Consider the following 14655-nt stretch of genomic DNA (forward strand, 5'->3'; position numbering starts at 1 on the left):
CCTCGTGCTCAGCAGCCCAACACCATAGCCACTGAGCAACCACGGCGGGTATGTTAATGTACCATTAAACATGAAAAAAGCAGCATACTTCAGCGGATACTTTAGCTGTGAGCTCATTTACTGCAACAGCAGCATTCGCCTTGGAAGACCACCACCTCAGTTTTGCTTAATTGCCTGCTTTTTCCTCAAAAGTTGCGCTCACCCACTAGCGGGAGACACGGAGTCAGAATATTTATCAGATTGCAGGCAACAACACCCTGAAGATATAAGAGGCCACAAAGCGGGTGTTTCAGCGTTCTCGTCCGAAAAAATACGTTGTTCCTTACGTTAAGACTTCAAAAAATACGTTGCTGTTTTTTGTCGCTTTTTTGTTGTTGTTTTGGGAGGCTTTTTGTGAAACTGTAATTGGAAGACCAATTAATTTAGTAGCGCATTTTAAGCACGGATATCTGGAAAGTTCGCCTAACTTCATGATTTCTTCTATGCAAACATGAATTTCATTATTGCTCAGCTTCAATTTCGCAATTGGTGTATGTGTCCTGAAAGGAATAACTAAGGTTGATTATTGAACCTTTCTTTTTTAAAATAGCTACATGGTCATTGAAATTCGTTGTGCAAGCAACGTCTTAAAGGGACCCTGAAACGATTTTGGCGATTTTCTACAAACGTACTGAGTCGTTAGAGTAGGTTCTTCTGATCATTAATTGATGCATCTAAGTGCTCTGCGTAAAGCGTGTAATTTATTATAAGGTTTTAAAAACACACATCGCTGCCGATCGCAGCGCACTGCTCGGCGGAATTTTAAGCCGCCCCTACCCATATGATGCAAATAACCCATATTACGTCACATGGGCGAGCTATCTGATTGGCTGACCAGGGCGCGTGGTCGATAATTTTTCCAACTTTATGGGGAACAAATGATGCTGGTAATAGTTGGAATGTTAGTTACTTTGTTTTTGTAAAAAGAAAATAACTTAAAGAGAATACAGAAAAATAGTTTTTTAGTACACTTCAGCACTTCCGGCACACAGCAAGTGTCGTCTGCTTGTGTTACAACGTACTCCATTTTGACGAGAGCTCCGCGGTCAGAGTCGGTCTCAGTCTTTTCGCGAGCACTATGATTCGACTTTGTTGCCTTGTGGACTGCAAACCTAGCGACCTGCAAACCGCGAGTCCAGTATTAGGGCAAACGCAAGCGCAAGGGTACAGGGTCTGGCCGCTTGACTGCGCCGGGATGAGCCACGAGATGAGCAGAAGGCCAAATGTGAACGGTCTGCACGGTGCAGCCACCTGGTGGCACAGAGCTCAACCATACACAGTAGCAGCAACGAAGTGTATTCTTTGCTGCTGGTGTGTATTTTTCGCAGGAGTGTAATCATCAACACGTTGATTTATAAATGTTTAAAATGCTTTACAATTGGTTAGAGCAATATTAGCGCTTTGTTTGACTGGTTAAGCGCTGCGCCAGCAAGTGTCTGGACCGTGCAGACCGATCAGGCCGCTCACGTACGTCTACGCTAAAGTTCCTTCATCAGCTTGAGTTTATGCCTCCAGTCATTTGCCGAAATGACCAGCTTGCCTGTTTTTAGCGGAGTATCGGACACGTTCGGCACTACGACAGAATGCTCGCAACGCACGCTGCTTCGATCAACGCTCTTGGCTTCGATAGCTCTCGGTCGACGGCCAAGCGGCTAGCGGAGAGGTCTCGCGCGGGAGGGGACGTGCTCCTAAACAACCGGAAGTGAACGATGTGACGTTGCATCGTGACGCTGAACCAGTGAAGGCGGAGCTTAGCGCCGCTCGCTCGGCGAGCGAGTTGAGGAGGAAAATCATAGCTAGGGAGGAGGGTAACTTCTAATCGCTTGCAGCTCCATTAATACGTAACGCTTCACTTAAATTGTGGTGCGAATGTTCTACTTAAGCTGTACCCTACGCGCCTACAAAATTTGTCCGAACCGTTTCAGGGGCCCTTTAAGTAACCTACCTGAACAGGCCGAATCGCGCGATATGCTCATCGCGAATAAATAAGTGATCCACCCTGTGTAGAAGATTCTGTTCGTCGGTAATCAGGAGTGTCGTCTTGTACGCTGCGATGTTAATAAAGGCACCCCTTCGTTTAGCTTACGAAAGGGCGCGTTCGGAATGAGCCCAAGACAGATAAAGTTGTGTCCCACCGTTTTCTGTCCAGCACGCGTGCGCAATGTCCGCACTGCTCCGTGCTCCACCGCTGAAGCCATTCTCGTCCCGTCGTCATCGATGGCCAGCCATGTAACCTTCTCTACAAATCCGTCCAGATTTGCTACGTAACGGCTGCCGTACAGTGTAGCACGAATGCCCTAGCAAAGTGACGTGTCCACTAGACAAATTGTGGCAAGGACTGGTCATGCGGCAAATGTGAAACAAAAGCCTGCAATGGCTTGGGATAAATCAGTCTTGCGAGTCCGGTGCAAAAAAAAATGTACGTGGCGCGTCGAATACGCGTCCAGATCCAAAGACAACCTCACGACGTCGTCAACTGCTCTTGCCCAAAACTTCGCAATAGCAGTCGGATGTGCCATTTTGAAGTTAACAACGTAGACGCCGCGGTTGTCCAGTGGCTATGCCGTTGCGCTGCTGAGCTTGAGGTCGCGGGCTCGATCCCAACTGCGGCGGCCGCATTCAGATGAAGGCGGAATGTAACAACACTCGTGTAGCGTACATTGGGTGGACGGTAAAGAACCCCGAGCAGTCAAAATTGATCCGGAACTCCCCCACTATGGCACACCTCTTAATCAGATAGTGAGTTTGGCACCTAAAACCCTAGATATTTAAGAATAGAAAGCAATACGCAGCAGTCAGATACATCGATCACTGCCTACATGCAGCATGTAACAATAATATTTGGCAAGACCAAAAGTCGTGTCAGCAGCAGTGCAATTTACTAAGTAGTGTCAGCTGTAGCTGTACCACGTTATCAAAACAGCCCAATGTTGCCCAGTCGCGTGAGTTGGAACTTATCCACAGTAAACGACGGGTGCTGCCTGTCATGAATGGTTACCCGAACAGATGCAATCAAGGCATCTTAAAAACGAAGCTGAAGCACTAAGGACAATCTGTGTGCATGTGTGCGTGTATTTACGTGTGTTATACGCAACTAACACAGACAATTCACATGATGAAATATAACCATATTCGTAAAATCTGTTCGCATACCGTACCAAAACAGTTATTGTAGAAGCAAGTTTCAATCGAATCATAATCCCTGGCTGACCGATATTTCGTAAACTATTCCTTTCTTCTCTATTCAACAGCGAACTCTGCAGCCTCAAGGATAACGCCCAGAACCGGACGTCGGCATTCTTCCTGGATGCCAGGTACGAAAGCAAGAAGCCCTTACAACAAAGTTCGCATACGAAAAGAGTGGCTGTATATTTATTACCCAAGCTACTGGTGTGCAATTTTTTTAAGGTGCTGGTCGCCGGTGTACCAGTTCGCGCCACTCTACAAAGAGCTTCTTGTGAGAGCCTCATGAGAGCCTCTTGTACAAACTGAGCAGTCGATCACAGCATAGACGATCAAACTCTCTATCTCTCTCTCTCTCTCCCTCTCTCTCTCTCTCTCTCTCTCTCCACCCAGCTTAAATTTTCTGAATTCTGTAAGTGGGTGAGGCTCGTCGACGAGATTTGCGCCGATTTTTACCGCCAAAATAGTGCTAAAAATGCGCTGTTGTGCAATTTCTTAACAAAATGTGGTTTTGTGCACTAAAGCACAAACGTTACTGGAACGGCAACGCATTTCTCCGCAAAGTTCGGGAATTATTATTTCGAAACTGGTGTCATCCTGATAATTCGTTCCATGTGGATCAGCCTTGCGAACTCTCCGGCCAGAATTTGTAAATTGCAATATGTGCCATAAGGTAATTATATAGTTTAGAACTTATTGATTTTTGTCAATTATTTCAATACGCATTTCACTTTTTTGTGCAAGTAATGTCCGCCTCTTCGAGTAGACCAGCTCATGGACTAGAATTGTCCTATCTGCCACCGGCAATTTTTTAAGCATTTTTGAAAGTGTTCGCTGAAACGCACCGTATATCGTATGGGGCAAGTTTCATATGATTATAGAGAAGTATGACGTTGACATATATAAACACGTATGTTTTTGTACATCATACGTTGGCATGCCCCACATGATATGCGGGACTTTCATCCTCTTCGATCTACTTAAGCTCGCGAAAACGCACGCGTGAAATAGGACAACCTGTATACACTGAAGACTAATTCTCAGAGTCACATGGATACAGCAACGCCATCCAAAAGTTTGACAGCGCACCTTTGAAAACGTCGTTTTTCTCTTTTTTTTTCTTTTTTTTTCTGCCAATACACTTATTCGCGAGTGGGCGCCTCTGCCGTACTTTTTCACGTGTCACCTGCTTTCACGCATTACGGAGACGTGAATATCGTGAACCAGCTTTCCCCCAAGCCACACGTCGTATTATGCTAGCTTGCGTTTCGCTCCTCCTGGTTCATCTTCGAGTGGCGTCTATAATGACCGACGAGATGAAGGCGCCATAGTTTTTTTTAGTTTAGAAATAACTTCAGAAGATGCGAACTCAGCGCTTTTTCGTGTCACTTATATAGACGCGTCCATTTCTCTACGTTGCTCTACCATCACGAATGCTGACAGACTCGCGCGGCTTTCTGTACTTCAGAAAATGCAAGAAAGACGTAGTTAACTACCCGGTCAGTTCATAGGCTTTAAGAGCTTCGCAGGACGGCGCTGCCTGGAAAAAAAGATGAGAAAAAATTTGGAGGACGCATAAGCTTCGCCTTTAAGAGTGGAACGCGATAGCATTCAAAATATGCCTGATTGCTTCCCACGCTTCCCGGCAACTGGAGCGTATGTAACTGTAATGTTTACAGGGAAACGCTGGCGGCGAACGCTATGCACGAAGGCGAGCTTTCTGGTAGAAATGCGGCCTCTTCCTTGGGCCGCGATGCGGTAGTGTTTCTGTATATACGATGCGGTGAAGGCGAGCGTCATCTGGTGTTGCAAGGAACCGGGAGCGCCGCTCTGTAGTCTCCGAGATTTGCGCGCGCCGGCGCGCGCAAATTTCTGAAGCCGTGGCTGATTTATGAATGGCAGAAACGCTGCAAAAGGGGTTTGTGTTTGAGTTTCCGCGTAACAGAATTATGTTTTCTCGTATATTCAAATCACAATGCGACGCTATCATGTCTATAGGTTGTGTGCAAGTCGTACTGTACGACTTTTCTTACGCGCTTTACTTTCAGAAATTCAATTATTTCAGTAACTTCTTTGCGCTACCCGGAGGGTCTGCGTGGTTGGGTATGCGTGGCTGCGTTTGCATGATTCGAAATGATGTTTGCCGAAACGACGGTCGATGTGGGACGCCGAAGCCGGAATTTCTGCGCCACGGAGCTTTTGACGCTCTCGCGTTAACACGGTGGTGTACATTATATATACGCTCTGCGGCGTCTAAGGTTTTGCGTGAAATCACAGTCCACTCACAGAACAAGCACGATATAGCAGCACAGCACGGGTCGGACAAGGCGCACCTGCTTTTGTATTCGAGGTTCCCTATAACGATCATCGTCTACAAATGTTCTAAGAGGATTCACGAGTCAACTTGTCCCGTAGCCGCGCGACAATCGGAAGTGCACCCGAAGCGCCACTGGCTTGTCCCATGATTACCGACTTGGACTGCGCTTTCGTGGTACTGCTTCCGGCCAGACCAAGTTTATGATTAATTAGCTTGCGCTTAATGCAAAGCTTAAAATATATTACCGTCGGAGATTTTTGTCGCTAACAGACTACGTGCACCACACAAGAAAGTGCCTGCTTCGCAGGACCAGCCTTGTCCGAGACAAATATCCGAAGTTGCTGTGGGACGCGCGCCAGCGCAACCGTGAAGGCCCAGCCGCAGGAGATACATCGCCGGAAGGTTTGTGAATGTTGAGTTTCTCATATCGGGAGTTTTTCGTGTTGCTCTACAATTTTCTCGTCTGACACTTTTCATCTAATTGTAACATTTGAGAAGTTGAATAATTAAGACTAATTATGTAATCAGGCGGAATGCAAAAAATATTCTGAGTATCTCCAAGCGACGGCAAACGGTTCTGTCCAGCAACGTGACGTTTGCATATTTTTAAATCTTGGTGCATGATAGTTGGGACACCCTGTATACCAACACCAGCCTCCTCAGCTGGCCAGTTATCGTCTAAAGTGTACAGCGCTATTGTTCCACTTGACGCTTGTTTGGGCTTAAGGGGGCACTGAGAGAAGCGTTAGGCTGGATTGGTAAGGATTGCAATTACGGAATGCCGAACAAGTCAGTCTTAGCACCACGTCGCACATTTTAACTGCGTTTTATCGCGGCTACTTTTTCGAAGGTAGTGACTTCATTGCGCTCCTTAAAGATATAAGCCTAATCCTAAATTCACGAGCACACTGGCGTCACGAGCACGGCGCATTAGGCGTGAAATTATCATTTTTTTAAAAGGTAGGTTCGGCTTTCAATCTTCTTCGTTAACGATCTGCGTTTTTCGGCCAAATATAAACGCAAATGAAGTTTGGTTCGCTCTCGACTGATTTACTGTTTCCCGGTGAGGGGTCCCACGCGTCGCGGCGCAGGCCTCGATTCACGCGCTGTTCTCGTGCCAACTGAGTCGTGTGCGCCCGCCTTTTCCCAGACCTGAAGCAGCCCGCGCACTACCTGGTGACCGAGATCCAGTCTGGCTGGCGTCCGCTCACATCTTGCGAGGTTCGTCTGCAGTCGTGACGCGGCACTGAAAGATGAGTTGCACGCGCCCGCTATCTGTGACGCGTCGACGTTCGGGTGGCTACTTTCTTCGTACACCCTAAATGGGGTATCATAGGGTATAACTTTTATAGAGGCGCACATTCTTACAATTTATAGGTAACCAATGACGTCCGCCTTAAATAACGCTGATATCTGACCTATACTTCGCATGTTTGAATATATCTCGCCAGGCCCGACGTTGATATCCATCCCAGTAAAATTTACCAAGGTCGAGCCATATCTATATATGGAAAGTGTCGTGCTACTGCCCGTATTTGAAGTTTAATCCAACTTAGGACGAATACAGCATACACGTAAACATTGGCCGAAACCCAACAATATTGTTTAAGAGTTCCAAACCAGAAATAGATATAGATAATAGATAAATAATAATAAATAAAAGATATAGATCAATATAAATAGATAATATATATCGATTTCTAACATAGAATGGGGTTATCTTTTTTAGGTTTTATTGGGCAGCTGCAAAGAAAAAAGACATCTGATTTTAGAATTCGTGGAAATACAACTGAAATATAAAAGAAAAGATATGTTCAACGTATATCGATCGTGATTTGTGCGCTCTTTTGGTAACAGCCAAGTGCGTTCATTAACAACTCGCTGTGCTGAAGTGTATGTCCCTGGCAACATTAAATAACGTTGACGCCGCCTCCAAACGTAACGAAAGATAACCAAAACATTCGACCTCGTGCGGTTTTTATCATTATATAAATTAAAGAACGACTGTTACTATCACAGATGATTATGTGCACACTTTTCTTTTTGCAAGTTGCCGTGTCTATAAAAGGTATAGCGCGTTTCGCGGCCATTACACCATTCCCCTGCGACTTAACCTAACCTAACACACTCCGCGCGCGCAGTTGCCCGGTCCGGCGCAAGCTGAGAGCGTGCTGGAGCAGGCATGCTGGGCGCTAGCAGTTGCCGAGTCCGCGCTCGACTTCGAGCACCGGCTGCCAGTGGTCGGCGCCGTGCTGGTCCGTCCCACGCGTTCGCCCCGCGTCGAGTTCACGCTACGGGGCCGTCTCGAACGGATATCCAGCGCGGGGTTCAAGATCCGCTTGCAGGGACTCCAGATGGCCAGGATGACCATAGGTAAGGCCTGCTGTCCTAACTATAAACGCGCTGACGCGCTTCCGCTTCACTGTGGACTTCTTCAAAGTGTGAGGCATAACTGATTCACACAGCCGTTGGACGCAGTCCGCGAAAATAACGCGCGGGTGACGTTGGCCGATGCTCTTAACGTCGCTAGCGTTCCATTTTTTTCATCACGCGCCAGCGAGGAAACGCTGTCTCACGACGGACGCGCCGACGCCGTGACAACGACGACACGGGGAGTTTGGCGACTGTGTGAATCGGGGCCTAACGGTGCTTGACTAAGGTAGCCCAGTGGCCATGGCGTTCTGCTGCTGAGGCTGGAGGGTTCGATTCCCCATGGCAGAGGCCGCATTCTAATGGGGTCGAAATGCAGAAACGCTCGTGTAGTACATATGCACCCTCAAAAAAAACCTCGGCGCCCTTCCGCTATGTGAAGAAGGATGACCAGTGAAGCTGTGTATGTGGGCCCCTTAATCGCGAACTGCACATCCGCCACGGATCGGCCCGGCAATGCACTATCTTCGGAATCAGCCCACGTATGGGGAGTGTTTAACGCTTGCTTCACCTCCGCCGCGGGTCGGCCCTGTATTGCACTATCTTCGGGCTCGGCACACGTATGGGGAGTGCTTAACGCCTGCTTCACCTCCGCGACGGCATGGACCAGTATTACCCGCCGTGGTTGCTCAGTGGCTATGGTGTTGGGCTGCTGAGCACGAGACCGCGGGATCGAATTGCGGCCACGGCGGCCACATTTCGATGGGGGTGAAATGCGAAAACACCCGTGTACTTAGATTTAGGTGCACATAAAAGTACCCCAGGTGGTAGAAATTTCCGGAGTCCTCCACTACGGCGTGCCTCATAATCAGAAAGTGGTTTTGGCACGTAAAACCCCATAATTTATATGGGCCAGTATTCCACTATCTTCGGGAACGGCACACGCATGGGAAGTGCTTAACGCCTGCTTCACTTCCACCGCGGGTCGACCCGGCATTGCACTATCTTTGGTATCGGCACACGTATGGGGAGTGCTTAACGCCTGCTTCACTTCCGCCGCGGGATGGGCCGGTATTCCACTATCTTCGGGATCAGCCCACGTATGGGTGCTTAACGCCTGCTTCACTTCCGCCGCGGGTCGGCCCGTCATTGCACTATCTTCGATATCAGCACACGTATGGGGAGTGTTTAACGCCTCCTTCACCTCCGCCGCGGGATGGGCCGGTATTTCACTATCTTCGGGATCGGCACACGTATGGGCGCTTACGTAACCATTAGGTCATACTCGCACTTCTCTCGTGCCCAAGCCAACTAGTTCTTTGCGACGTCCGGCGCGTGCGTCACGTTCCAGTTTCCGGCATTTTAGTGCAATAACAGTTACCCTCCAGGCCCATTTCTGCTGTCGGCGTCGCCGTGTCGTTCCGTATAAAGTCCAAGGACGATTATGCCGTCGTCGTATGCTGTATGTGCGAGTGAGTGTGCGAGGGGCGAGCCGAAGATGGTTTCTCTCGCGCAGAAGGGAGGAAAGCGAGATGGAAGCGCGCCGTGTTCTGTCGCGCGCAGGGCACCGGGGGGAGAGTGAAGGGGGGGGGGGCGTTCTACTCCGGCGGTGGCTGCGTATGGCGCGGCCGCCCAAGCCCACCTTCAAAGCGATCTGCGATGAGTACATATAGTCTACGTGCACCGAGGGCTTCGTGTGCGCTCTGTTCTCGCCGCTTAGGTCGCGTTGAAGCAAGAGGCAGCACGAAGGTCAATTCGCTCACTGCTGCTGCCGTGCTTTCTCACTCCAGCGTTTTTACAGCGAGTGTGCACGGTCGTCGAGTGAGATGTGTTCATGTTTGCTTGTGCGCGCGTGACACCATGCTTGTTAATTTAGTTAGTAAGCGAATGATTACAAGTTTATACGGCCGATGAGACTGCTCTCCTCACTTCGTATAGCTGTCTACTAATTTGCTATCGCAATCGATGTTTCGCCTCTAGGGCGAACCTGCTACTTTTTTTTTCCCCTCGTGACCGCTAGCGCTTTGGAGCGCTGTGTTAAACCACGGCGTTAGACTGAGCCGATCTCGGTGGCAGTGCACGAAAAATGCCCACATGCTTTACGAAATTAGCAGGAAAAGTACTTCTGCTCAACGAATAGCATACTAGGTCATAAACTGCAATGGTGACATGCGGTTAACGTCAGTATGAGTGCGACACGCGGATTAATTCACGCCAGTCTTTACCATTCAGTAGCATAAGAACTGAAAACGGACTAGCGACAACAGCTTCAGAATTCCTTCAAAACTACTACGATGTTTCGTAATCAACGCTTTTTTTTCTGTTCTCACTGTTAGTGGACATTGTCTATATCTGGAGCTACTATTACGAGGCTTCACAGTACTTTTCAAGTGAGTAGAATAACGAGAAGTGTCGCGCCACTTGGGTCAAACATTTCTCGAATCCTGCACAACAATGATCCTGGGGGCAAATCATGCACCCTGCCCCGTAACCAGGAGAATGATTAGCGGACCCTGAAACACTCCGAAATTATCACTGCGGCGGTATACTGCATGTACAATTTATATATCACTGTATTTACTACACGTCGATATACCGGGTGATCACAATTAATCTTAATCAATTGTTTTCTTAAAATTAGGCACTGGGAGGCACGCGAAGACCACCTGTGCAAATAAGTTAAATGTCCAGGGGGACACAAAGTGAGGTGATAATTATCGCTGTCAGCAGCCCAATTAACTAAAATTGCATAATTCTTTTTGTTGACTGCAGTAAGTGGGTATGTTTGTATTGAAAATTTAGAGGCAGTCGTGTTTGTACGCAATATCAGCTGGAATAGTTCTTCTAGCGTGTCTGTGCTCCGAGATGTCCGACTCCAATTTTTAATTGTTCGCATGATTACGCATGTAAGAGAGTTAAGATCGGCGCAAAGCTCCTCCCTGATGACCCGCCGTGGTTGCTTAGTTGCTATGGTGTTGGGCTGCTAAACACGTGAGGTCGCGGGGTAGAATCCCAGCCACGGCGGCCGCGTTTCGATGGGGGCGAAATGCGAAAACACCCGCGTACTTAGATTTAGGTGCGCGTCAAAAAACCACAGGTGGTCCAAATTTCCGGAGTCCCCCGCTACGGCGGGCCTCATTATCAGGAAGTGGTTTTGGCACGTAAAACCCCATAATTTAACTTTATTTCCTATCTGTTGTGACGCGGCTGTTGCGTGCGGCGTTTAGCCTGACAACAGGGCTGAGGCAGAGGCAAAGATGATAACTCTTCCCTTTGCCCTCTCGGCTGGCGAAATCAACGTATGACAACGCGATGTGCCGGCCAGTTGTTGCTCTTGATTTCAGTAGAACTTACAATGCTCGCAAATCAGCAGTCACATTATTTGCGTAGCCCAGGCAAGGACCACGGCCGCTCGTCTAGTCACCATTACGCACGCGCACTGCCCTCCGGCTTCTCCGCTCGCGCCATTGTCTCGGCACGGCAGCTGCCGCCATGGTTACAGGCTGCGCGGTCGCGTGTTACGAAAGCGGTGCCAGGTTATTCGATTTTTTTTTATTTCGCCAACGACAATTAAAATTTAGAATCGGATATCTCGGAGCACGGACACGCTAGAATTCTTACAACTGATACTGTGTAGAAACACGACTGCATCTTAACGTTTCAATACAAACGTTCCCACTTAATGCAGTCAACAAAAAGTCAATCATTCAATTTTAGTTAATTAGGCGGCCGACAGCGATAATTACCTCACTTTGTGTCCCCCTGGCCACATAACGTATTTGCACAGGTGGTCTTCGCGTGCCTCCCAGTGCCTAACATTAGGAAAACCATAAAGGTTAATTTTGAACACCCGGTATGTATCATATGTTTATCCTATCATGTGTTAGCGATGTGCTTCATTCATACGCGCGAATAGGTGAACTTACATATTCAAAAATAGCCGCCATTGTCCCCTCAAAACCCTTTCCGACAATAATTCCAGGGTACGGTCCTGCACCGGCCGTTTGTTCTACAGAGGCAAATACGCCCGCACTTTCGCCCGAGCCCGGGTTCGCATTCCTTATGGCCGCTGGTCGTGTGCGTTTTTCTTTCCGCTCGTCTCGCTGACGCAGACGCAAGGCCGGAGTACACTGAACTGAGCCGCCACCGTGAGTTCGTCGTGGGCGAAGAAGAGAGTCGTGTGTGCGAAAGGATGGCTTCCAGACTGAGGCAAGTCGTCCATCTTTTTGACTGCCTCGCTGTTGGCATAGAGACGGCGCACTACGGTTTGCAGCTGAGCTAGATGACTCATACTTTCCGGGAAATTTGCGGCACTTATTTTGACAGCACGGAAGGAAGACGACGCGTATCAGCAGTGACGTCTTCCTTCTGTCATGTCACAATAAGCGTATGCTGATTTCCCGAAAAATAAAGCTGACGTCCGCAGCGACTGCGTTGGGGCCTGGTTAATAGTTGAGATCTTTGCAGAGCAGCTTAAAATAGGCAGCGCTGTTACGTAATAACGTATAAAGAAGTTATACCACGCACCTTGCATTTGCGTTAGCTTGTGCGTATTTGGCATCGGACATACCAGTTTCATTCACTCGTACAAGTGCCATATGGAGCGCAGACTAAGTTTTCTGTATCCCTCTACGTTAACCACTTGTGACCACGCACTCTTGTGTATGGATGAGCTGCACAAGAGCGTCCTCTTAAGCCATCCAACTGTGTCACCGTTGAAGAATGCTTTCGCTTCAAGTAACAGTTCGAACTGATTTGAGTTTTTTGTCTCTTCACGTGAGGATAGAGTTGCTGGTACGCTGAAAAGGAGGAGGAGGAGGAGGGGTTGGCTATTTGCGGGGATCGAGGCAGATATTTTTACCCTTATTATAAGGGGCCGCATGTGTGGCCTTCTCCTGCCAAATCAACGGGTGCATTTTTTTGGAACAGGCATAGGTTATTTGTGAGCTTTTCCTTGCTATTTGTTCGTTTTTTTCGGCAGTCTCCTTACGAGTTGGACATGTTGTTACCCGCCCTTTTGTCTTTGCTCCGTATTTCTGTAAGGTCTGCTCTCTCTCTCTCTCTCTCTCTCTCTCTCTCTCTCTCTCTATATATATATATATATATATATATATATATATATATATATATATATATATATATATATATATATATATATATATATATATATATATATATATATATATATGATATAAACGAGAAGAAAGGGGGTTAACCGAGGGGCTCGATTTTTATTAGTCATACCATAAGAAGCCAACAAACACTGACACCAAGGACAACATAGGGGAAATTACTATTGCTTAATAAATGAAATAAAGAAACGCTAAGGTAAAGGTAATTAAAGTGGATGAAAAAACAACTTGCCGCAGGTGGGAACCGAACCCACAACCATCGCACTTCGCGTGCGATGCTCTACCAATTGAGCTACCGCGGCGCCGTTTTCCCATCCACTTTCTTGGGTATTTGTGGGTTCGGTTCCCACCTGCGGCAAGTTGCTTTTTCATCCACTTTAATTAGCTTTAATTTATCGTTTCTTTATTTCATTTATTAAGCACAAGTAATTTCCCGTATGTTGTCCTTGGTGTCAGTGTTTGTTGGCTTCTTATGATATATATATATATATATATATATATATATATATATATATATATATATATATATATATATATATATATAGGTGTGTGTGCGTGTGTGTGTCGCCTCTCTGATAACTTCAGTGGAGAAGTATACTTTTCTGTTGCAAAGGCCGCCCCACATCTCCGCTTTGCACGAGCAGACTTTTCGAAGTCTTTTCGGCTGCATCTCGTCCTCCTTGTTAGTCTTGCACGGACTTTGTACGTTCACTTTTTATCGTTCTTCTTTTCCTCGCGTTGTGGCGACCCCACAGCAACCAGGCCGCCCGGTTCAAGCCGCTGACCAACGTGCTTTGGCTTCAGCACTTGGCCGCCTGGCTATCGCGACAGAGCGCCGAGACCGCTGCTGCGCTCGCGCCGTGGGTGCGCGTGCTCGCCGTCGCCACGTCGGCCCAGGACGCGGCCGAGGAAGCCGCCGACGTCACCGCCAATGTCCCCGCCGGCCGTCGCCCGGTGCACCTCTTGCGCCGTCGCCGCAAGCAGCCCAAGAAGAACGCGCCGAGACCTGCCGACAAATCGGGCGGAACCGACCATCCCTCTGCCACCGGGTCGTCTCGGCAAAAGCCGTCCAGTGCTGCCGACGACGTTGCGTAGCGTTTAACAGGAAGTGTTCCCTGCACCAACCGGAGAGCCCCTTTTGCTGCAACGCCGCGGAGCCGCTTGCACTTGGTTCCTGTTGTGCTTGGACTCTCGACCCAAGATGCACCTCCCTAAATTGGCAGTAGTGTGCATTTCACTCGTGGCGGTGTCAACACTGTCCGTGTCCCACAGCGCGAGCCAAACTTCTAGCTCGGGCCTTCGGTGGCGGATAGCGCGCTTCCTGGCTTTTCGTCTTGTGTGCAAGTGAAAATGTGAATAAATAAATACTGCCAAAAGCACTGGCAGTACGGCTGGCGTCCGGGAAGGCCTTGTCCGTGCGCGCGCCCCGTGGCCGACGGGACAATGCCATGTCGCCGAATCTAGCAATGCGACACGGGAACCGGATATTGTCTTGCCGTTCGTGCAGCTCGAATCGGTTATTGCGTTCACACGCAGCTCGAGCGGTTATTGCGTTCACACGCTATCTTCCGCTGTGAAGCGCTCGACGCGTAAACGGCCAATTGATTTGCAGAG

The 14655-nt window shown here is 48.3% G+C and overlaps 1 protein-coding gene across 1 annotated transcript in view; it reads left to right on the plus strand.

Moving 5' to 3' along the window:
* Positions 1-14440, plus strand: part of LOC135902898 (uncharacterized) — a 28460-nt gene extending 14020 nt beyond the window's left edge. Inside the window, exons 8-13 of the mRNA XM_065433209.1 lie at positions 3291-3353; positions 5847-5941; positions 6690-6760; positions 7681-7912; positions 12022-12118; positions 13797-14440. Of these exons, the coding sequence (XP_065289281.1) occupies positions 3291-3353; positions 5847-5941; positions 6690-6760; positions 7681-7912; positions 12022-12118; positions 13797-14136 (898 nt within the window). The 3' untranslated portion in view covers positions 14137-14440. The remainder of the gene's footprint in view (positions 1-3290; positions 3354-5846; positions 5942-6689; positions 6761-7680; positions 7913-12021; positions 12119-13796) is intronic.
* The last annotated feature ends 215 nt before the right edge of the window (positions 14441-14655 follow it).

The sequence above is a fragment of the Dermacentor albipictus genome, chromosome 1, assembly GCF_038994185.2.
Source record: "Dermacentor albipictus isolate Rhodes 1998 colony chromosome 1, USDA_Dalb.pri_finalv2, whole genome shotgun sequence".
Classification (NCBI taxonomy): Eukaryota; Metazoa; Arthropoda; class Arachnida; order Ixodida; family Ixodidae; genus Dermacentor; species Dermacentor albipictus.